A 20,448-nucleotide genomic window follows, 5' to 3' on the forward strand; every position below is an offset into this window, starting at 1 on the left:
ACTATGCAGTTGAAAATTTAAGTCACAAGTGTTCCATCACCTGAACTGCTTCACTGGCAAATCACCATAGTTCTTCCCTACTGAAAGGCTTAGAGCCGTATATCTAAAGTGCTTTTTCTCACCTGTGAAGTTGCCACGCTACTTCAGATGGGCCAGTCATAAAAAGAAACACTATGGGCTGAGCTAGGAAGTGTGACTATACACAACTGCATTAGGCTTGCAACCTGAACCTCACTTCCAGATCCTCTCCCATCTTCTCTCTAAAGGCATCTGAAGTTACTAAGGCCTCTCAGACCAATCTGACATAATTGAAAGACATAGTTAAGGCCATGAAGTCTGGATCCCCTAACAGCTTGGATAATAACTCTACGAACTCACTAACAAATCCCAGTTCTGGGAAGCTGATTTTCACTCCAAAGCTGTGAGCGATCTCCTCTGTCCACCATAGCCTCTGCCCTGTAGCATCGTACTGAGGAAACTCATCAGAGCAGACAGAACAACCCCACAACATCAGTGAGTTCTCTATAATATTTGTAAGCCCTTTAAGTTAGAAAGCGGTCCCAACATTATTCCCAGACAGGAGGAGCAATTGTACAGTGAGGAAAGCTCCCTTAGTTATGAAGTTTTAGAGATTTTAGCTATTTCATATATGTGGAATCCTCTGCCATATAACTTTCTTGCCCAAATTCAAAATATGGGCTAGAATCATCAACAGTTCTGTGTTCTCTATCCCTGTCCCCTGTCCTCAACCTCTGTAACTTCTATGATAGTTCTGGTGGTGGTACACTTAGTTCATCTCTCTTAGCTGCACAGATGAGACAGTTAGCCTTTCTCTAAAACCTAGTGCTGATTCTTATACCAGCCATTTTTCTGGAGGAATTTTCCCCCTTGCTTAGCATCTTTGATATCTTTGAGTTCTCAGCTCATGGTACCCCCAAAGTCATAGGTCCTCTACTGCTGATCCAGGTCTCCCATATTATATATCCTTTTGTAGCCTAGTTTGATAGCTGTTCATGGAGAGCCACCCACTTTTTGCATGTGGTCTAACAGCCTGACACCCAACTCCTCTATTCAGGGTCAGCAGAAACAATTGGCTCTAGGAAATGCAGTGCGTCCACCAGAGGACTTCCAGGAGTCTTTAGGCCTTCCACCAAATGTCAGGAGTCTTCCTGTCTCATTTTTCCTGTCATTTTCTCATTTTCCTTCCTGTTTCCATTGTGCTTAACCCCAGAGGGTTGTAGTTATTCATGGTCAAGGCAAGAATCCCTATCCATTCTTGAGGAGGCTGAGTATATTGAGCACCTAAGCAATCCACTGGCATGAAAACACGTGTTGAGGCAAAGTAAATGAAACAAAATTACCTTGAATATCAGTGGTGGGCAAAATGAAATTTCTCAACACAGCCTGATACCAGTTAATGGTGGATGCCCACACATACCCTTTTACACTACTATGGATCAGTTTCCTTTTTTGGATCCTGAAAATGTGAGGGACAATGCTGTTCAGGTCAGGTGCCAGGAGCCCAGCAGATCTGAATGCCTTCAAAGGACAAGAAGCCACAGTCCGAGAAGAGCTACAGGATCTCAGCACAAGGCAGCACCTGACCCAGAAGCTGAGGAGCCCAATAAGTGAGGACAAATTATCTGGGATGTCAGCAACATAGCTCTCAAGACTGAGAACCTTGAGGACCCCTTGGAACAGACTCCATGTTCAGGTATTGGAAATATTGGAGCCGCACAGGGAAACTGCATGCTCTGATCTCAGGCAAATGCATGCAAATATATATTTTGGGAGATCACCCTGAAATTCTGGGCTGAACTCTATCTTAATGTCTTCCTTGTCATGAGGAGTTGAGAGGACTAATAGAGACTTAAGATTTGATGCCCTCTGTCAATCTAGTAAGGACGGTAATCTCTAAAGTTGTCTCTACCTTATATCCAGTTCATTGCATAATCAAAGAACCTTGATTAAAGGCTATTCCTGGGATGAGATGGGTGTTTCAAGGGGATTGCACATTAGGATATGACACGAGTGTGGTCCAAAAATTTAAAACAAGCTGCATACATCCACTTATTCAGACTGATAGTTTTTTATTTCAGGTTCAGAAAGCCCAGAGTCTAAGAGGATCGTATTTAGTTCACAGCTGCAGTTCTCAAATTGCACTGATGAGGCAGATTCTGACAAACCCAGCACTCTTAGTGCCTGCCTGCCTGCCTCCACACCTTTAAAAATCCTTAAAGTGGTAACTTTGGAGTTGTCAAGATTTGTTGTTAATTTTTGAAATCCTTCCTCTCAATTCCCTTCCCCCAATCTGCCCCTTAATAAACAACCAGGAAGTAGAACTAAACTTCATTCAGCATTGTCTTAGTCTCCTCAGGCTGCCAAAACCAAATAATGTAGACTGGGTGGCTTCAACAACAGACGTTTATTTTTCACAGTTCTGAAGGTTGGAAATTCCAAGATCAAGGTCCCAGCAGATTCAGTGTCTGGTGAGGGGCCTCTTCCTGGTTTGTGGATGGCCACCTTCTGGCTGTGCCCTCACATAGTGGAAAGAGAGAGAGAGAGAGAGAGCAGTCTCTCTGGTTTTTTCTTATAAGGGCACTAATCCCACCTGAAGCCTCTACTCTCGTGACCTCATCTAAACCTAATTACCTCCCAAAGGCCCCATCTCCAAATACCATTACATTGACCTTCAAGATGCAAATTTTGGCGAGACACAATTCAGTCCATAGCAAACATGATGTTTCTAGGACATGGATATATTATAGAACAAGCTGAAGTGTTGACCTGTGTGCTGTCAGAAGGTCAGGACATCCAGGCTTTGAAGAAAGGCTGGTTACAGGTTCAGATGCATAAGTTTTCTCACATAGGGTTCCAAAGCTTATTCATGATAACAGAATAACCAGGTAGATATTTGGTAAAGTAGCTCCCAGAAGAAAATCTAAAAAGAAAGTGATAAGGAAATTGTCGACTGCTTTTTTTCTAACTTATTTTTTTTCCCTACTATTATCAATTTTCTATCTTTAGTGAAAATTTGACCTGGATTGAGAAACAGAGACGATCTAGTCATGTGACCTCATCACAGGGAACTGTATGCTGTCTTTGGAGTCTAGCTAAAAAGCACTGCTAGACCTCGAAGCAGGTCTTTGTCATCAAGCTACTTTATATTGCTAATTTTGATGCTTTCTCATGGTATAGATGGCCATTTAGCAACATATTTATTTTTGTTTGCAGCCTGTTTGCCAAGTTTCACCAGAGAAAACACTGCCAGCAGCTTCTACAAGGATACAGGGGTATCTCTGAGCACCACCATGAAGATGCCACTGGCTTCTTCATCAAAGCCTGATAAAAATGAGGCTTTGCCCAACCAGCCACCTCCTCAGCAGATGAGGCACAACTACCACTTGTTACCCAGTACTGTTTCTGCAGAAATATCCAGGAACAGGCAGCTAATTTGGGAACTGGCTAAACAGTCAGAAGCATACCTGGACAGGCTAGTTGTCCTTGGGGAACAGGCCAATGCCCAGTGTGAGGTTGCCAGCGTTCTCTGTAGAGAATCAGTGCTTGTAATAAACCAATTGGCTGCAACTGTGGAAGGGGCCATTAGTGCCCTCCAGCAATTTAATGAACTCTTAGACTATTGTCTAGATCCTGGGAGGTCTTGATGAACAGCTGGGAGAGATGGTTGCTTGTCTAGAGTTTTTAGGTTAACTGTTGTTTATATTCTAGTGGAGAGGCCTGGTATCAGAAGGAAAGCAAGATCAACCCATCAAGGAGGAACTGATGGAGTCATAGTTTCCCTTAACACCCACTACCACTTAAATATGTGTTCTAGGGCTGTTCTGTTAGCTCTATTACAGTCTGTGCTAGGTGTGATCCCCAGTTTGGGGTGAATAAAAAGTTTTTATATAATTGTGATCAACCCTCTGCTTGAATATGCAGACAAAGCTATTTCTACCATGATGATCTTTACAAAGTGTCTGATATTTTTGCCCATGTGGCCATAAAAAAACTAGACTTACGGATAAAATACTACCAGGTTTTAATTGTTATTATTGAATATGGGAAATAAGATAGGAAAGGGAATTAATACTGTTTCCTAAACTGTGAGAGGTGTGGGCTTCTGAGTAAAGGTATATGAAAAACCAAGTGGAGACTTGTAGTACTAAAAGGAACTTCCAAAATATATTCCTTTCTCTGAGGATTTATCTCAGCTCTGTGTAAGTGAACATTTACACAGCTTAAAAAAAAATTTTTTTTAAAGGGACAGAGTCTTACTTGTTGCCCAGGCTTGAATCCAGTGGCTGTTCAGAGGCACAGTCATCATACACTACGGCTTCAAACTCCTGGGCTCGAGCTTTCTTCCCACCCCACCTCCCTATCCCCACCAGTCGCTGGGATTACCATGTGTGTTACCATGCCCTAGCTCATCTTAAATATTTCTAAGGGAGCAAGACACATGCTGTCTCATCTTATTTTAAATGTCCATTTAAAATGCTTAGGTATGTGTTTGTTCACTTATTTTACATAAATTGATGTGGCAGCAATTTGAGTGTAACTACTCATATTACCTGAGGATTAATACCAAATTCTCAATTTAAGCAATCCAACTTCTATAATTTATCTTCTTAAGGTATTAATATTTTTTTCATTGTCATTTCCAATCACCAGTAATAGAAGGAAGAGATTTGGTAGCTTATTTGTATATTATTTGTTTATAAATATCCAAACAGGTCCCTACCAAATAATAACAGGAATATCTAAAAATCCTTAATATTTTATATAGAAGAATACAACATTTATGTCCAGACTTTTTGAAAGAGCAAGGTTTTGGTGGAAGAATTAGGCAAGAACTGGCAGTTAAGCCTGAAGGAAGTGGCTTTTAAACTGTCATCCACACAGCCCCGAGGTTTCCATGGAGGTACCTCACTCAGCAGGGCTCAATACAGGGAGGGAAGGAGACTCTCAGGTGGGGACAGTGAGCCACTCCCCACTGTCTTCAACCCAAGTGGCTTTACTTATTGGGCTCCTGGGAGTCTGCGGGCCTTTAAAAAAAAATTAGGCTAATAGAGAAAAACTACATGAGCCAGATCATAGGAGCAAATGCATGCTAAGGTCTAAGGAAAGTATGTGTCTGGACCATGAAAGCTATATTGCTGATAATAAGAGATAAGAATGAATCTGGATGTTGGCCCCGAAACAGGCCATCTTGTTGGAAATATTTGCTAGCTAAGTTAGGTTAAAATTTAAATGGAGCTTTAGGTTTGATTTATACATAAAGTCATTATGGTGAAAGCAACGTTATTGTTACCTCCTAATACACAATTAAGATTTTTTTCCCTGGGCTGTGCAGCCTTAAGAACAGAACATACAGAGCAGTCTTTGGTTTAAAACAATTTTTTTAAAAAAAGCTATTTTACTAAAAATAGGAAGATCTCTGAGTACATAACTAGATGCAATTTGTTAATCATATGTAGGCAGACAATCTATGTGGTCTCTGCTTACGATGTTCTTGCCCATTTTTGCCTACCCAAAATCCTACTAATCCCTGAAGGCCCTGCTTAAGTCCTTCCTCTTCCAAGGAGATGTCCCAGAAGTCCTCACCTTACAGTCATTAATATTCCCCTTCCTTATTCTCCCACAGTACTGTTCTTGTCTTTCTGTCTCAGCACTTATCTTGGAATGCTTTATGTTAACTTTGTATCTCTTTCATTTACTCTAAATTGCAGTCTGCCCAAGAGTTCAGTCATCACAATATTAGATGTCAAATAAATGTTAACTGAATTGAATTTGAGAGAGCAATGGAAATATATGTCTAACTAGGCAGAGAATATATAATCTAACAGTATTTCAGCTTTAATTTGTACTTGCACACATTTTCAAATGTTAAAATTCAGATAGGACACAAGAGCAAAAGAACATTAAACATGTAAGTAAGAATTACAGTCTGATCATTACTACATCATAACCCTGTCTTAGAGTATCTATAAAAGCATCTATAGCCAAAGCACTATTTACCTGGTCACTCTTCAGTATCATGTCACTGTTTAACTGCCCTGACTGCTCTCTACATTCCCAAGAGGCTAAGTCACAGTAACATCTTTTTTTTTTTTTTTGTGCTGGCTTATTATTGTCCATACTTCCTATGTCTTACTTGTACCACATGGTACCTTTTCTCTACTGTATCACAAAACCTACCCAGCTTACCTCCATTTAACAGACATAATAATAACAATACAGGTGCCCAGCTGAAATCCAAAATTTGTCATCACACTTCATGAAGAATTTGCAATAGACCAGTGTGGCGTGGCACACCAGTGGAAAAGCACTATCTTGAAATATTTTTCTGACCCAGATGCCTCATTTTGTAGCCTGAATCCAGCCATTTCTATTCTCCTGGAGTTTTGTTGTTTTGTGTTTTATTTTTCAAATTCTATAGTCTCTTCATAGTTCTATGTTGTTTCCATCTCCCATTGTGGGCAGAATTTTACATTAATTCCCCAGCCTCTTGAGAAAGTTCCCCTAGGCCTTGTTACCAGCTGTAGAAGAATCAATCACAGCTTGGTTTTAGTGCAGCAAGTCTCATTTCATCCACCACGGGAGAACTCCAGTGATCATCATTTTACTCTATTCTTTTCTCTTCTGTAGCCTGCTGCCCTTCATCTTTCATTCAGCTGGAATCTAGTTACTCTGGTTTTAACACCCAAACTCTTATTCTTAACATATCTCTAGTTTATCATAGATACAGTAGCCATATGTCCCAATTTTCCAAGGCCAGTTTCAGTTTATGCCTGTCATCCAGGGTAATTCTTAATAGAGACTACTTTCACTCTAAAGATCCTGGTTTAGACATTTATATACTTACCTAGCCATAGAACACATAAAGGGTATTTCTTGTTGCTAGCACAGGTGTAGCTGAGCAAGTACATATTAATACATAGATCGGGGAGCTTTTTATTATTGACATTGTTCTCCAATTTGTTTTGCCTATCATAATTTACACAAATACTTTTCTCATTATTATAATTCATGTAGAATTGACCATCACTGGAGTAACCTGTTGAAGCTAATGTCATGAATGTATTTCTAGGTTCCTCTCCTGGCTGAAGTTTATGGTATAGAGGGAAACATTTTCAGGCTTAAAATTAATGAAGAGACTCCCTTGAAACCCAGGTATGAAGTTCCCGATGTCCTCACAAGCAAGCCAGGCACTGTAAGGTAAGCCAAGGAGCAAGGTATCTTAGATACAGCCTCAATATGTTCTTTTATTATACCTTGAATAGTAGATTTTGTATGTGCCTCCTATTTTGTCTTTTCAAAGCTACAGTGATTTGCAGAGTTAGTATTCACTTATTTGGGGATAAGTTTATCTATTTTCTATGGATATTCTGTTTTTTCTTCATCCACCATTTGACTCATCAGCACTTGTTAATGGAGAGAAGCAGAACTTTGATCCCTGCTCTCCTTCTCATAAATAAATTGGTTTATTTAGCCAGACTTTGGGAGCAAGTAGAAGGAAAGCTACTTAATTTACTAACTCAGATTAGCAACAGGGCTCCAGAGAGATCTAATATACTAGGCAAACTCCCATGCTTATAGTAATTTATACAATTAGATTGACTCATTTTTAATTAAGTTTATTCTCAGAAGTCTAACATGTCATTTTACTTAGAGTCAGAAATAAATTAATAATCAGTGTCTAGGTGAAAAAAATCTTTGGGGACTAAAGCATTTTTCAAGTGCCTGTAAAAATCTTTTCCAGCTATCATACTTTCCAGTGATATTTCAACTCAGTTTTGCCTGTTGGTTTCTGTTAGTTTTTCATATTATTTCACTAAGGGAATATAAGATTATACCAGATGCTTTACTTTTTAATTTTTTATTCATTTATTTATTTTTGATTTTTAGAGAGAGGGTCTCGCTTTGTCACCCAGGCTGGAGTACAATGGCATTTTAATAGCTCACTGCAGTCTTGAATTCCTAGGCTCAAGCAATAGGTGTGTGCTACCACTCCGAGCTAATTTTTTTTATTTGTATTTTTTATAAAGACATGGGTCTTGCTATGTTGCCCAGGCTGCTCTCAAACTCTTGGCCTCAAGTAATCCTCCCTTCTTGGCCTCCCAAAGCACTGGAATTATAGGCATGAGCCACCACACAGGTCCAGATGCTTTAATTTTCACTATATTGAGCTGGACACAGTGGCTTATCCTGTAATCCTAGTGACTCAGGAGGCTGCGGTAGGAGGATCAGTTGAGCCTAGGAGTTCAAAACCAGCCCGGACAGCATAGCAAGACCCCATCTCTAAAAAAGAAAGAGAAACAGAAGAAAGGTAAGGGAAGAAAGAAAGAAAGGAAAGAGAAGAAAGAAAGGAAAGAAGAACATTAGCTGGGTGTGGTGGCACATGCCTGTGCTCCCAACACCTTGGGAGGCAGATCACTTAAGCCCAGGAGTTCCAGGCTGCAGTAAGCTGTGATGATGCCACTATACTCCAGCCTGGGCAACAGAGTGAGACCCCGTTTCTGAAAAAAAATAAAGAAAGAAAGAAAGAACTTAGGAAACAGGAATAAAGAGACTGTTCTCAAGGCTCTTGAAGTTTGACGATTGTATCAATGCATATATATAACCACTTAGTCACAATGTATTATTTTTTACTATCCTGGAAGATTCACTTTACTAGTAGATCCTTCAACATTTTTACATCTGTGTGTTCGTATGTAAAATTAGTCTGTAATTTTCTTTTTCTGTGCTTTCTTTGCCATGTTTTAGAGTCATGGTGATATCAGCTTTGTGTTGTAAGTTTGGCATATTAGTTCTCCTTCTGTTCTAACTTCTTTCTAGAGGGCCTTTGGCTACTGCAGTAACTAGAAAGCTAAAAACTGTATTTCTCCATTTCCCTGACTCCCTTGTAGCTAGAATTTCTGATGTAATTCAGTTTCCACAAATCAGATGCACTTACAGAAATCTTGATTTCAGAATTAAGAGCCCTATTTTGCTTCTGTGGATTTGGCAGCTATAGAGCAGCTCTAAGGCCATGAATTAGGGCCAAGGTTCCTGGTCTCTGGATTACAGCTAAGGTGGCATGATCCCAAAGCCCAGCAGTTGCCACTGTGACTTCTGATTACCCAACTTCCTGATCCTGGCTGAGCTAGAAGGTCCACTGGCCATACAATTATGCAGTATTGTTCTAGGGGTCATTACTGGACACCCAGCCTAGCACCTATTACCTCAACCCTTCCCATGATGTTTAAGCAACTAATTCTCCAGATTAAGGAATTTGTTTTCTGCTTAAAATAGGCAGATGTTTCTGTTATCTATAGTTGAGCTCTGGTTGATACAGTAGTTGGTGTCAGAAATGAGTGTAAGCAACACCCCCTCAAGGATAAGAATATGAGATTGGCTGGCTGACTTAGTTGGATTTAAAGGCAATGAGGACCTAGTTATCAAAAGAGAATGGGATACTAGTGTTATGGGCTGAATTGTATTGTGTCCTCCCAAAATTCATACGTTGAAGCCCTAACCCCCAATACCTTAGAATGTGACTATATTTAGGAATAGAGAAATAGAGCCTTTGAAGAAATAATTAAGCCAAAATAGGATCATTAAAGTAGGCTCTAATCCATCATGACTGGTGTCCTTATAAGAAGAGGAGATTAGGGTACACACACACATATAGACAGAGAGACAACTATGTTGAGGACACAGTGAGAAGGCAGCCATCTGCAACCCAAGGAGATAGGACTCACAAGAAACCAAACCTGCCAACACACCTTCATCTCAGACTTCTAGCCTCCAAAATTGTGGGGAAATAAACTTGTTTAAGTCTGTGGTATTTTGTTATGACAGTTCTACCATACTAATACAACTGGTAATAAACCACGACGTTCCATGGCAAAGTTACTTAAATTAGTACCAGTGGTCAACTAAAATAAAGTGCTTCTTGAAAGCAGACCAAGCAGTAGAGCCATACCACATTACGATTATCATGCAGAATTCAAAACTCTGAGGTAGCCTAGCTGCTATTAGCTTCACTGAAGAGCTGAAAGAAAACAACAGTCTCAAGGCTTTAAATTCTTAGCTCAAGGTACTGTCAGAAAAACCAAGAAGGGCCAGCCGTGGTGGCTCACGCCTATAATCCTAGCACTCTGGGAGGCCGAGGTGGGAGGATCACTTGAGCTCAGGAGTTTGAGACCAGCCTGAGCAAGAGCAAGACCCTGTCTCTACTAAAAATTGAAAAAATTAGCCAGGCATGGTGGTGTGTGCCTGTAGTCTCAGCTACTCAGGAGGCTGAGGCAGGAGGATCGCTTAAGCCCAGGAGTTTGAGGTTGCTGTGAGCTAGGCTAACGCCACGGCACTCTAGCCCAGACAACAGAGTGAGACTATGTCTCAAAAAAAAAAAAAAAGAAAACCAATAAGTTTCTATGACAATCCTAAGAGACTCTCATATCTCTTGTAGCTTCAGGGTACTTGTAGCTGAAAATAAGATAAAGAGCATGCTGATTCAGCATGCTGAATTAGACCATAAATTGAATTCATAGCCTCATCAGGTCTGTCACTCCTCAAAATTGAATAGCAACATTGGGAAATGTTTGGATAATTCTAAATGCCCAAATCTCAAAACTCCACTGAGCCTCCCATTTCAGCAGAAGCATCTCCTCCCATAAAAAGAGGTTAAAGCTGATCTTGCCTTGCTTGGATACCTTGTATTGACCTCACCTAAGAGATACCTACAAAGGGATTCCAATGCTCCTTGTGCCTCATCCCTACCATCCTTCGCTGCCTCCAGGTTCACTCTCAGAGTCAGATCCCAACATGCCCAGAGAGCCAATTATAGTCAAAACCAAGAGGAAAAGGTGTGCATGCCTAAAGAATTATAAGATTTTATAATTGCAAAATCCTGGGAAATATGCATGGAAATAGTTTCTGGGGAATTCCTTGACCATAAGAAAGGAACTTAATTTTAGATCAAGCTATATTTACTGACACAGGTACATGTACCACAGAATATAGATTTGATATGCTAACTTGGGTAGCTGAAAATGGTTCTAATTGTTTGCTTAGTTGGTTAGCTATAGTCTGTATCTGAACTCAGCTATGGATTCTTCTGGATGAACCTGAGATGCCAAAAATTCTTTGACACAATGTAGAAGAAACAATCCATAGACAGGGAGATAAAGATGTTGAAGTGGATTTGTCATATGCAATCAGCTCATCTAGCCCTAACTCTGTTTCCTCAAAAGGATCCAGAAGATACCCCCTTCACTGAGAAATACATTGGAGAGGGAACACTGGGAAAGCATGTAGTAAATAAATGCCTTCCTATTGTGGGCTGGAGGTAATGGTTGAAAATGATGCCGTTAAAAGGGGCTCTCAGATTTCAGAGGAGATAAGACTGCAGGTAGCAGAGACAAAGTAGTAACATTTAGTTGTCAGAGACAGGCAAACGTAATTCCATTACTTGTGGTAGGGCCCATGTACTACTCAAAATGCTTTTAACCCTCAGGGCAATGAACAAGTTACTGTTGGGTCCATTAGACTGAAATAGATGGACTAAAGTACTATTTGATAGAATAATCAAAAGAACTCTATCTAGGTTTGATGAACAGTGAGACACAGCCTCTCAGCCACCTCTGGAGTTAGTGTTCAGATTCCAAGCATCTTGTTTGAAGGAGAGGCCTAAAATCCATGGGGAAGAACTGAAAAGACATAGTAAGAACATAAACTATCTCTTCTTACCTTCCTTAATGAGTCCTGTGACCATTTATCAGAGTGACTATGCGCTGGAGAAAAAGAAATATCTAGACCTTTGAGGGATTTTAAGTGCTGGCTCTGAGCTTGCGTAATTTCTGAGGATCCAAAATATCCTATCAGTGTACATGTCAAATTGGAGGCTGATAAGAGGAGATAAATATATTAATAAAAATTTGACCTGGTTCCATCTCACCATGGATCCAGCCTGTGTTATTTCCACAGTTTCTGAGGATATTGTTGGAATGAGAAAGAAAAACAATGTTTAGATTTAATGCACCAAAGTATTACTAGACTTTCCAGATTGAAGTAATGATGATGATTATAGCTAACATTTATTGAGTGGGTTTTTTATGGGTCAGGCATTGTGCAAAGTGCTTTACATGCATGATCTCATTTAATTCTCTCCAAAAATTCTATTTGTTGTTGTTTTTATTATTTCCACTTCACAGATAAGGAAACTGAGACCAATAAAGGTTGGATAACTTTGTTATCTAAAATTAGACTGTATGTGGTAGAGTTACGCTCAATCCAAGCTGTCTGACACCAAAGGTTGCACTCTCATTAATGGTTCTCTACTGCCTTATTTATGCTATGTCACATAAATATTCATTTGTTAGTTGATTACTTCAAATTGCAGATCGCATAGAGCCATGTAAACCTACAGCAATTTATTTTTCTCTTCCTGCTTTGCTTTCTAGGCTGATTTCATGCTCAGGGGATGCAGGCAATCTAGTATTAGCAGATGGAAAAGGAAACCTGAAGTGTCATATCACAGCAAACCCATTCAAGGTAGACCTAGTGTCTGAAGAAGAGGTTGTGATAAGCATCAATTCCCTGGGCCAGTTATACTTTGAACACCTACAGATTCCTCACAAACAAAGGTATTTCTGCACATTACTTGATATAACAACCTTAAGAAAACCCTGAATACCAATTGCCTAAATAGATAACATATGATCATAGAACATTGGTTTGCCTTATTTACTGTAAATTATTCTGAGAAATTTCATCTTTTCACCTGTGAAGGTGAATATAGGGTTTATGACAAAAATGATTCCCAAACTTTTGCATATGTTACACTCAACACATCCTATGTGTGGTGATGGCATTCTCTATCCTCCACACCCTTCTGAAAAAGCATTCTGTTGACTTGACAAATGTTAATGTGAGCTAGCGTGCTTTTGTAATTTCACTTATTCCCTTACAATAACATGAATTACCCTAGACTTTAATAGTTGTCCAGGAATGTTCTGGGATCATCCATTTGATCAAAGCTGTTTGTGTGTGTGGAGGGGGGGTGGTGTCACATGAATTGGGAGGTGGTGCTAAGGAAGAGATTCTTCTTGCATTTTTATCAATATTGTTTTTATATCTTCCAATATATAGTTCTTTCTATTTTTATCCTAATAGTGAACATATTATATGGTATATATGTACAAAGCATTAATATTCCAACATAGTGATTTTTTTCTAAGTTTTAACTTGTTTCTATTTTAAAATTTTGGTATTAAAAATGTCTGATTTTTTATTTCAGAACTAGTATTTGTTCATTGTAGGCAAGTTAGAAAATATTAAAAAGAAGAAAATTTACAATACCTATAATCCCTCCACCTACTACTTTGTTAGTGCCTTATGAATATTCTTCAAGTACTTTTTTTTTACTGAAAAATACTAATAATAGCATAATAAATACCTTTGTACCCAGGTTCTTTATATTTAAAACCTTTTTATTTTATAAATCCCATTATTTTGTTTTGTTTTCTTTAAGAGATGATGTCCAAGTTGGTCCTTTTTAATTAATTTATTTATTTAGAATAGGCATATGGTACAAAGGAGTATGTAGTAAAGTCTTCCTCACCCTTTGTCCTTTAGCTACCTAGTTCCCATCCTTGAACGTAATCAATGTTTCCAGTTTTTTGTGGATTGGATTCTTTCAGAGACAATTTATGCCTGTGCATTATATATATTCTATCTTTTCCTTTCCTGACACAAGTGGTGCCACCTTTACACATTATTGTGCACCTTCCTTTTTTTTTTAACAATGTGATAGTTCCTAATTTCTTTAAAGCAGCTACCTCATTTCGATTATACTAGTATGATTGCAACATGATTCATATTGATGGACTTTAAAGTTGTTTCTGATCTTGTTTTACAACTAATTATGAATAGCCTTAAATATGTGTCATTTGCATATATGCAAGTATATCCATAGAATAGCGTCATAAAAGTATAATTGCTGATCACATGGTTTGTGCATTTGTAATTTTAATAGATGTTGCCAAATTGCCTTCCACAGAGATTGTTCTAATTTATATTTCTACCACTTATATTTATATTTGTGTTAGGAAAAACAGATTATCCAACTGAAAAAAAAAATTTAAGTTACATCCTAACCTCACAATATTAAGAAAAATAAATTCCAGATGAATAAAAATTAAACATGACAAAACATAAAAATAGAAGAAAATACTGAATAATATTTCTGTAGTCATGTTAGTATGACAAAAACTGAAGGGTCATACAGAAAAGATTGATGCATTTGATTACTTAAAAATTTTAAACTTTATTATATACACACACCCACACACATCCCTGAACTAAATTAAAAGTCAAGGACTTCCAGTTTTCCATCTGGCATGTAAGGAGTTTGGAAGTCACCACTTTGTCCTCACAACAGGTAAGAGGCTAAACAAACTGAAAAGTCAACAACTCTTCTTAGAGTCAGAGAAGCAAGAACAGGGAAGTGAGGTCACAGGGCTAACTGCTGCCCTTAAAATTAGAGACACAGACAAGCACACATAGAGAATCACAACTTACCAAGGCAGAAATCCCAGAACAGAACCCTCTCAGGGAACCAGTACCAGTATAGGAAAACCTAAACATAAATGACAAATTGCTGGAGGCTCAATGTAGACAACTCTGAGAATTAAAAACTTGAGGGAGACCCAGTTATAGGGGGCCCTCATACTTTTGTGAATTTTACCTCCAGGAACTCTTCCAGGTCCTCACAGTGAAAATTAAAAAACAAACAAACAAACAAACAAAAAAACACCTCATTCTTTAAGCAGGGGGAGGGGAAAAGGAACCATTTTGAAATACACCGGAGCATTCTGTTCTTCTTAACAAGGCCTGCCCTCAGGACAGACTATTATACCAGAGCCTAACCATCCTGGGGAAAGTGCAATACCCAACTGCCGTTCCCCATAGCCTTCCAGGTGGAGGAAAAGAAATATCCAATTCCACCTCCATCTAGACATTCTGTTCCACCTATGGGGGTTGAGGGGGAATCCTGAGAAACATTAGTGAAGTTCTTAGTCCAGAGGCACAGGCTCACCATAGGACTAAGATCTAATCATGGAACTATAGACCGCTTCCCCTCTCTTTATATCTTATCACTACTTTACCAAAAGCCTATTTACAATAGCTCCTTTTATTAAATACCTAGTATGTCATGTCCACTTTTCAACAAAAATTACAAGGCTTACTAAAAGATGAACGACACAGTTTGAAGAGGCTGAGCAAGCATCAGAACCAGAATCAGATATGGAAGGAATGTTGGAATTATCAGACCATGAATTTTAAAAAACTATGATTAATATACTAAGGGCTTGTCTGCTTCATTTAAGATACTATGTAAGAACAAATGGATACTGTTAGCATAGAGGTAGAAACACTAAGAAAATATCAAAAAGAAATGCTAGAGATCAAGAAGATTGTAACAGAAAAGAAAAATGCATTCCATGGGCTCATTAGTAGAGTGGACATAATTGAGGAAAGGATCTTTTAGTTGATGATGTAACAGTAGAAACTTCCAAAACTAAAAAAAGCAAAGAGAAAAAAGAATGGAAAAAACTCATAACAATATCCAAGAATAGGGGACAACTACAAAAGGTGTAACATACGCATAGTGGGAATACCAGACAGAGAAGAAAGAAAGGAAGGAACAGAAGCAATATTGGAAGAAATAATGCTGAGAATTTCTCCCAAATTAATGTCAGACACCAAATTACAGATCTAAGAAGTTCAGAAAACACCAAATAGGATAAATCCCAAAAAACAAAAACAAAAAAGCCCCACAGAAACAAAAAACAAAAACAACCTATACCTAGGCATATTATATTCAAACTTAAGAAAATCAGGCCGGGCATGGTGGCTCATGCCTGTAATCCTAGCCCTCTGGGAGGCCGAGGCGGGTGGATCACTCGAGGTCAGGAGTTCGAGACCAGCCTGAGCAAGACCCCGTCTCTACTAAAAATAGAAATAAAAATTATCTGGACAACTAAAAATATATATAGAAAAAATTACCCAGGCATGGTGGCACATGCCTATAGTCCCAGCTACTCGGGAGGCTGAGGCAGTAGGATCGCTTAAGCCCAGGAGTTTGAGGTTGCTGTGAGCTAGGCTGACGACGCCACGGCACTCACTCTAGCCCAGGCAACAAAGTGAGACTCTGTCTCAAAAAAAAAAAAAAAAAAAAAATGAGGCCAGGCTTGGTGGCTCACGCCTGTAATCCCAGCACTATGGGAGGCCGAGGCGGGCAGATCCTTTGAGCTCAGGAGTTTGAGACCAGCGTGAGCAAGAGCGAGACCCTGTCTCTACTAAAAAAATAGAAAGAAATGATTTGGACAGCTAAAAATATATATAGAAAAAATTAGCCGGGCATGGTGGCGCATGCCTGTAGTCCCAGCTACTCGGGAGGCTGAGGCAGGAGGATTGCTTGAGTCCAGGAGTTTGAGGTTGCTGTGAGCTAGGATGATGCCACGGCACTCACTCTAGCCTGGGCAACAGATTGAGACTCTGTCTCAAAAAAAAAAAAAAAAATAGAAGGCAACACACCAGGAAAATTTTTCTTTTTCCCCCCTCCTCAAAATTTTTCAACGTATATAAGAATCAAAAATTAATATAGAAAGAGCTCATATAAGTCAATAAGAAAAAGAACAACAAGCAAAAAATGGGTGATATAAACTGCAGCAATACATATTAACATAATAAATGTCAAAAAATTAAAATTGAGTTAAAAAACGTGTTACAAAAATGCATACAATATACTTTTTTTTTTTTTTTTTTTTGAGACAGAGTCTCGCTTTGTTGTCCGGGCTAGAGTGAGTGCCATGGCATCAGCCTAGCTCACAGCAACCTCAAACTCCTGGGCTTAAGCAATCCTTCTGCCTCAGCCTCCCGAGTAGCTGGGACTACAGGCATGCGCCACCATGCCCGGCTAATTTTTTTTCTATATAGTTTTAGTTGACCAGATAATTTCTTTCTATTTTTAGTAGAGACGGGGTCTCGCTCTTGCTCAGGCTGGTCTCGAACTCCTGACCTTGAGCGATCCACCCGCCTCGGCCTCCCAGAGTGCTAGGATTACAGGCGTGAGCCACCGCGCCTGGCCTACAATATACTTTTATTTACATAAAAGATTTTTATAAAGGAACAGCATATCCAAGTAATATTTTATTTAGGATTCATACATATGTGGGAATGCTATAAAAACACTAAAGGAATGATTAACACAAAATTTAGTAAAGTGGCTACCTCTGAAGGGTGGGAGGAGGCAAATGTATTTCAATACAAGGGCACAGAGACTTAAAGAAACAAGTCATTTCTGTTGCTTAAGCTCAGTGGTGGGTTAAAAGTTGTTCACTTTAGTATTATTCTTTAAACTCTGCATATATATTATATACTCTTTTACATGCATGCTATATTTTACACTGAAGACAAAAATAAATGTATGAGTAAAAATAAGCAATTCACAGAGGAATTAAAAGTACCATTAAATGTATAAAAAGTTAGTCTCCATCAATTGTAGAAATACGAATGGAAATACATTATTTTTTCTAAAATTTTATATTGACAAAGACTGATAAAGTCCAGTGTTAAAAATATGGAGAAATGAGCGCTCACATATAACTGTGAGTAGAATTGTCATAATCACTCTGGAAGACTGTACATTATGTTGCTGTGTACTAGGGTAACACTGAGTGAGGGGAGCTATGTTCTACCTTGTTTACTTATGTTTTGTTGAAATATTATGAGCATGTATTACATTTATAATAAAAAGTTAATGAAGGTAATTTAAAAGGGTTAACAATTCAAATACATCTTTATTTTTATAAAAGAAATCAAGCTATTGGATTAATGTTCATCATTAAGTTTCATTTTTTTATTTCTTTTTTTTTTGAGACAAGAGTCTTACTCTGTTGCCTGGGCTAGAGTGCTGTGGCGTCAGCCTAACTCACAGCAACCTCAAAACTCCTGGGCACAAGCAATCCTTCTGCCTCAGCCTGCCGAATAGCTGGGACTACAGGCAGGTACCACCATGCCTGGCTAATTTTTTCTATATATTTCTAGTTGTTCATCTAATTTCTTTCTATTTTCAGTAGAGACAGGGTCTCTCGCTCTTGCTCAGGCTGATCTCGAACTCCTGAGCTCAAACAATCCTCCCACCTTGACCTCCCAGAGTGCTATGATTACAGGCATGAGCCAGTGCGCCTGGCCAGTTTCAATTTAATTTAATTTTATTTATTTATTTATTTTGAGACAGAGTCTCACTCTCTTGCCCAGGCTAGAGTGCCATGGCATCAGCCTAGCTCACAGCAACCTCAAACTCCTGGCCTCCCAAGTAGCTGGAACTACAGGCGTGTGCCACTATGCCCAGCTAATTTTTAGTAGAGATGGGGTCTCACTCTTGCTCAGGCTGGTCTCCAACTCCTCAGCTCAAGTGATCCTTCTGCCTTAGCCTCCCAGAGTGCTAGGATTACAGGCATGAACCACCAAGCCCAGCCAAATTTCATTTTTATTTTTTATACTGATGTTATATTTAATAAGTTAAAGGATATAATCGATGGGGTCTCAAAAGTTGGAAATGAAAATCTTTATGGTTGAGCAAAATTGCATCAGTCTTGCCATTGAGTGAAATAACTTTATTTATATTATAACAGAGCTGCTAAAGAAAATGAGGAGGATGCATCAATTGACACATCTCAGGTAATCTAGATTCAGCAATTTATGTTTGTCTTCCTCACCATCATTATAATTATGGTACGTATAAGGAATTCTGTTCCTTCTCTCTACAGAGAGTACTTGTTAAATGATCTATTACATATAAATGGGACCACCTGTTTCTTTTGCTCACCTTACCTCATATATTCTTTCTTTCATTTTTTCATTCATGTATTCATTCATTGTTTCATAAAAGCAGATACTTCCCAGGCCACTGCTTTTTGCCAGGCATTATGCTAGACAAGAAGAATCAGCCTTGATTAAAACAAATCCCAAATCTGTTCTCATGGAACTTAGAACCGATTAGGAAAGACAGACACTGAGAAGAGTGTGAAAAAGGGTACCATAGGAGAATACAACAAAGAACCTGACCAAAATGAGGATCAGGACAGACCTTCTGAAGGAAATAATATTAAAGCTAAAACTGATGCATTACTGTGCATTAGCTAGTCAGAAAGCTGGGAAAAGACTATTCCAGATAAAGGGAACTGCATAATCAAAGATCGTCAGGTAGAAACACATTTGCATAAATGAAATACATATACAGTATGTATTTCTTTTAGCTAGAGAAAGGAAAGCAAAGGAAAGGGTGGTTGGTGTGTAACAAGGCTAGGGAGACAGGTAGGGGCAGTTCTGTGGAGAGACAATAATTCTCTTATCAACAAATACTTGTTGAGTACTTCCTATATGCCAGGAACTGTTCAAGATTTGGTGAACTTTCATCTTCATTGAGCAAATCATCATTAAACAAATCTGAGTCTCCTACTTATCAGGGGGCTTACCTTCTTCTAAGGCATGTTAACCCTGCTGAGTCTATCCTAAGAGCAAAGGAAAACTATGGGAAAGGTTCTAAGCAGCAGAGATACGTGGTACTATTTGTTTTTAAAAGATTACTTTGCTGAATTATGAAGTATGGACACTCCAGAAGTCTTCTCTTCATCCAGAGCCACATGTATCTTCAAAGGAGCCCTGACAGTAGCTATGGCCACTTGAAATCGTGAAAAATATTTTCAGTGCAATAAAGACAAATGCTTCTTCCTCTTGAGAACTGACTCATATTGATAAATATAAGAGAGAATAATTTTTCCATTTCCAAATAGAGATGATAAGGGCAGGCCTAACCTTACAAAGTTTGGTGACAATATGTCAAATCAACTTTTGGGAGATGGCTAATTATATAGCTTAGGTAGTGGTTTTGAGTCACAGACCCCTTTGCAAGAATCTGATGAAAACTATGACTATCTCTGTGAAAAAATTAAAAATTTTCAAACTGTTTGAGGGAGTTAACGGACTCTTAAGTTCATCCATGGACCCCAGGATAATAACCCCTGTATTAAGCATTCAGCTGTGAAAAAAAAATGTGCAGGCTCACTTTACAGAAGCTTTAGTTATTAAAAAAAAAAAAAAAAAGCCCTAGAAATGGGCAAAGAGCTCATTTTAAAGAAATATGCATTTCACACACACATAATTTTGTTTTTTAATTTTCATTCTACTGGGGAAAGAGGACTTTTGTAGAGCTGAGAAAGTTTATAGCTCTAGATTAAAAGATTATGGATCTGACCAGCTATTGCCGTCCCAGTTGACTTGACTTCTCAAACTAACACAAGAATATAGCCAGTCGTTGGCTAATTGAAACAGGAGGGAAAGTGCTTGTCTTAGCAAAAACAAATCTCTGCTTAGGGTCTCTCAAAGTAGACCTAA

The 20,448-nt window shown here is 38.7% G+C and overlaps 1 protein-coding gene across 5 annotated transcripts in view; it reads left to right on the forward strand.

Annotated features, from left to right (window-relative positions):
- Positions 1 to 20,448, forward strand: part of GANC (glucosidase alpha, neutral C) — a 59,984-nt gene that overhangs the window by 4,476 nt on the left and 35,060 nt on the right. For 4 of the 5 annotated variants that reach the window (XM_045539455.1, XM_045539448.1, XM_045539464.1 and 1 more), the window contains exons 5-7: positions 7,091 to 7,218; positions 12,447 to 12,629; positions 18,687 to 18,732. In XM_045539455.1, coding sequence (XP_045395411.1) covers positions 7,091 to 7,218; positions 12,447 to 12,629; positions 18,687 to 18,732 — 357 coding nt within the window. Of the gene's footprint in view, positions 1 to 3,234; positions 3,363 to 7,090; positions 7,219 to 12,446; positions 12,630 to 18,686; positions 18,733 to 20,448 lie in introns of those variants that run through there. The other variant, XM_045539479.1, reaches the window with a different exon arrangement.

Source organism: Lemur catta, chromosome 1 (genome assembly GCF_020740605.2).
Source record: "Lemur catta isolate mLemCat1 chromosome 1, mLemCat1.pri, whole genome shotgun sequence".
Lineage (NCBI taxonomy): Eukaryota > Metazoa > Chordata > Mammalia > Primates > Lemuridae > Lemur > Lemur catta.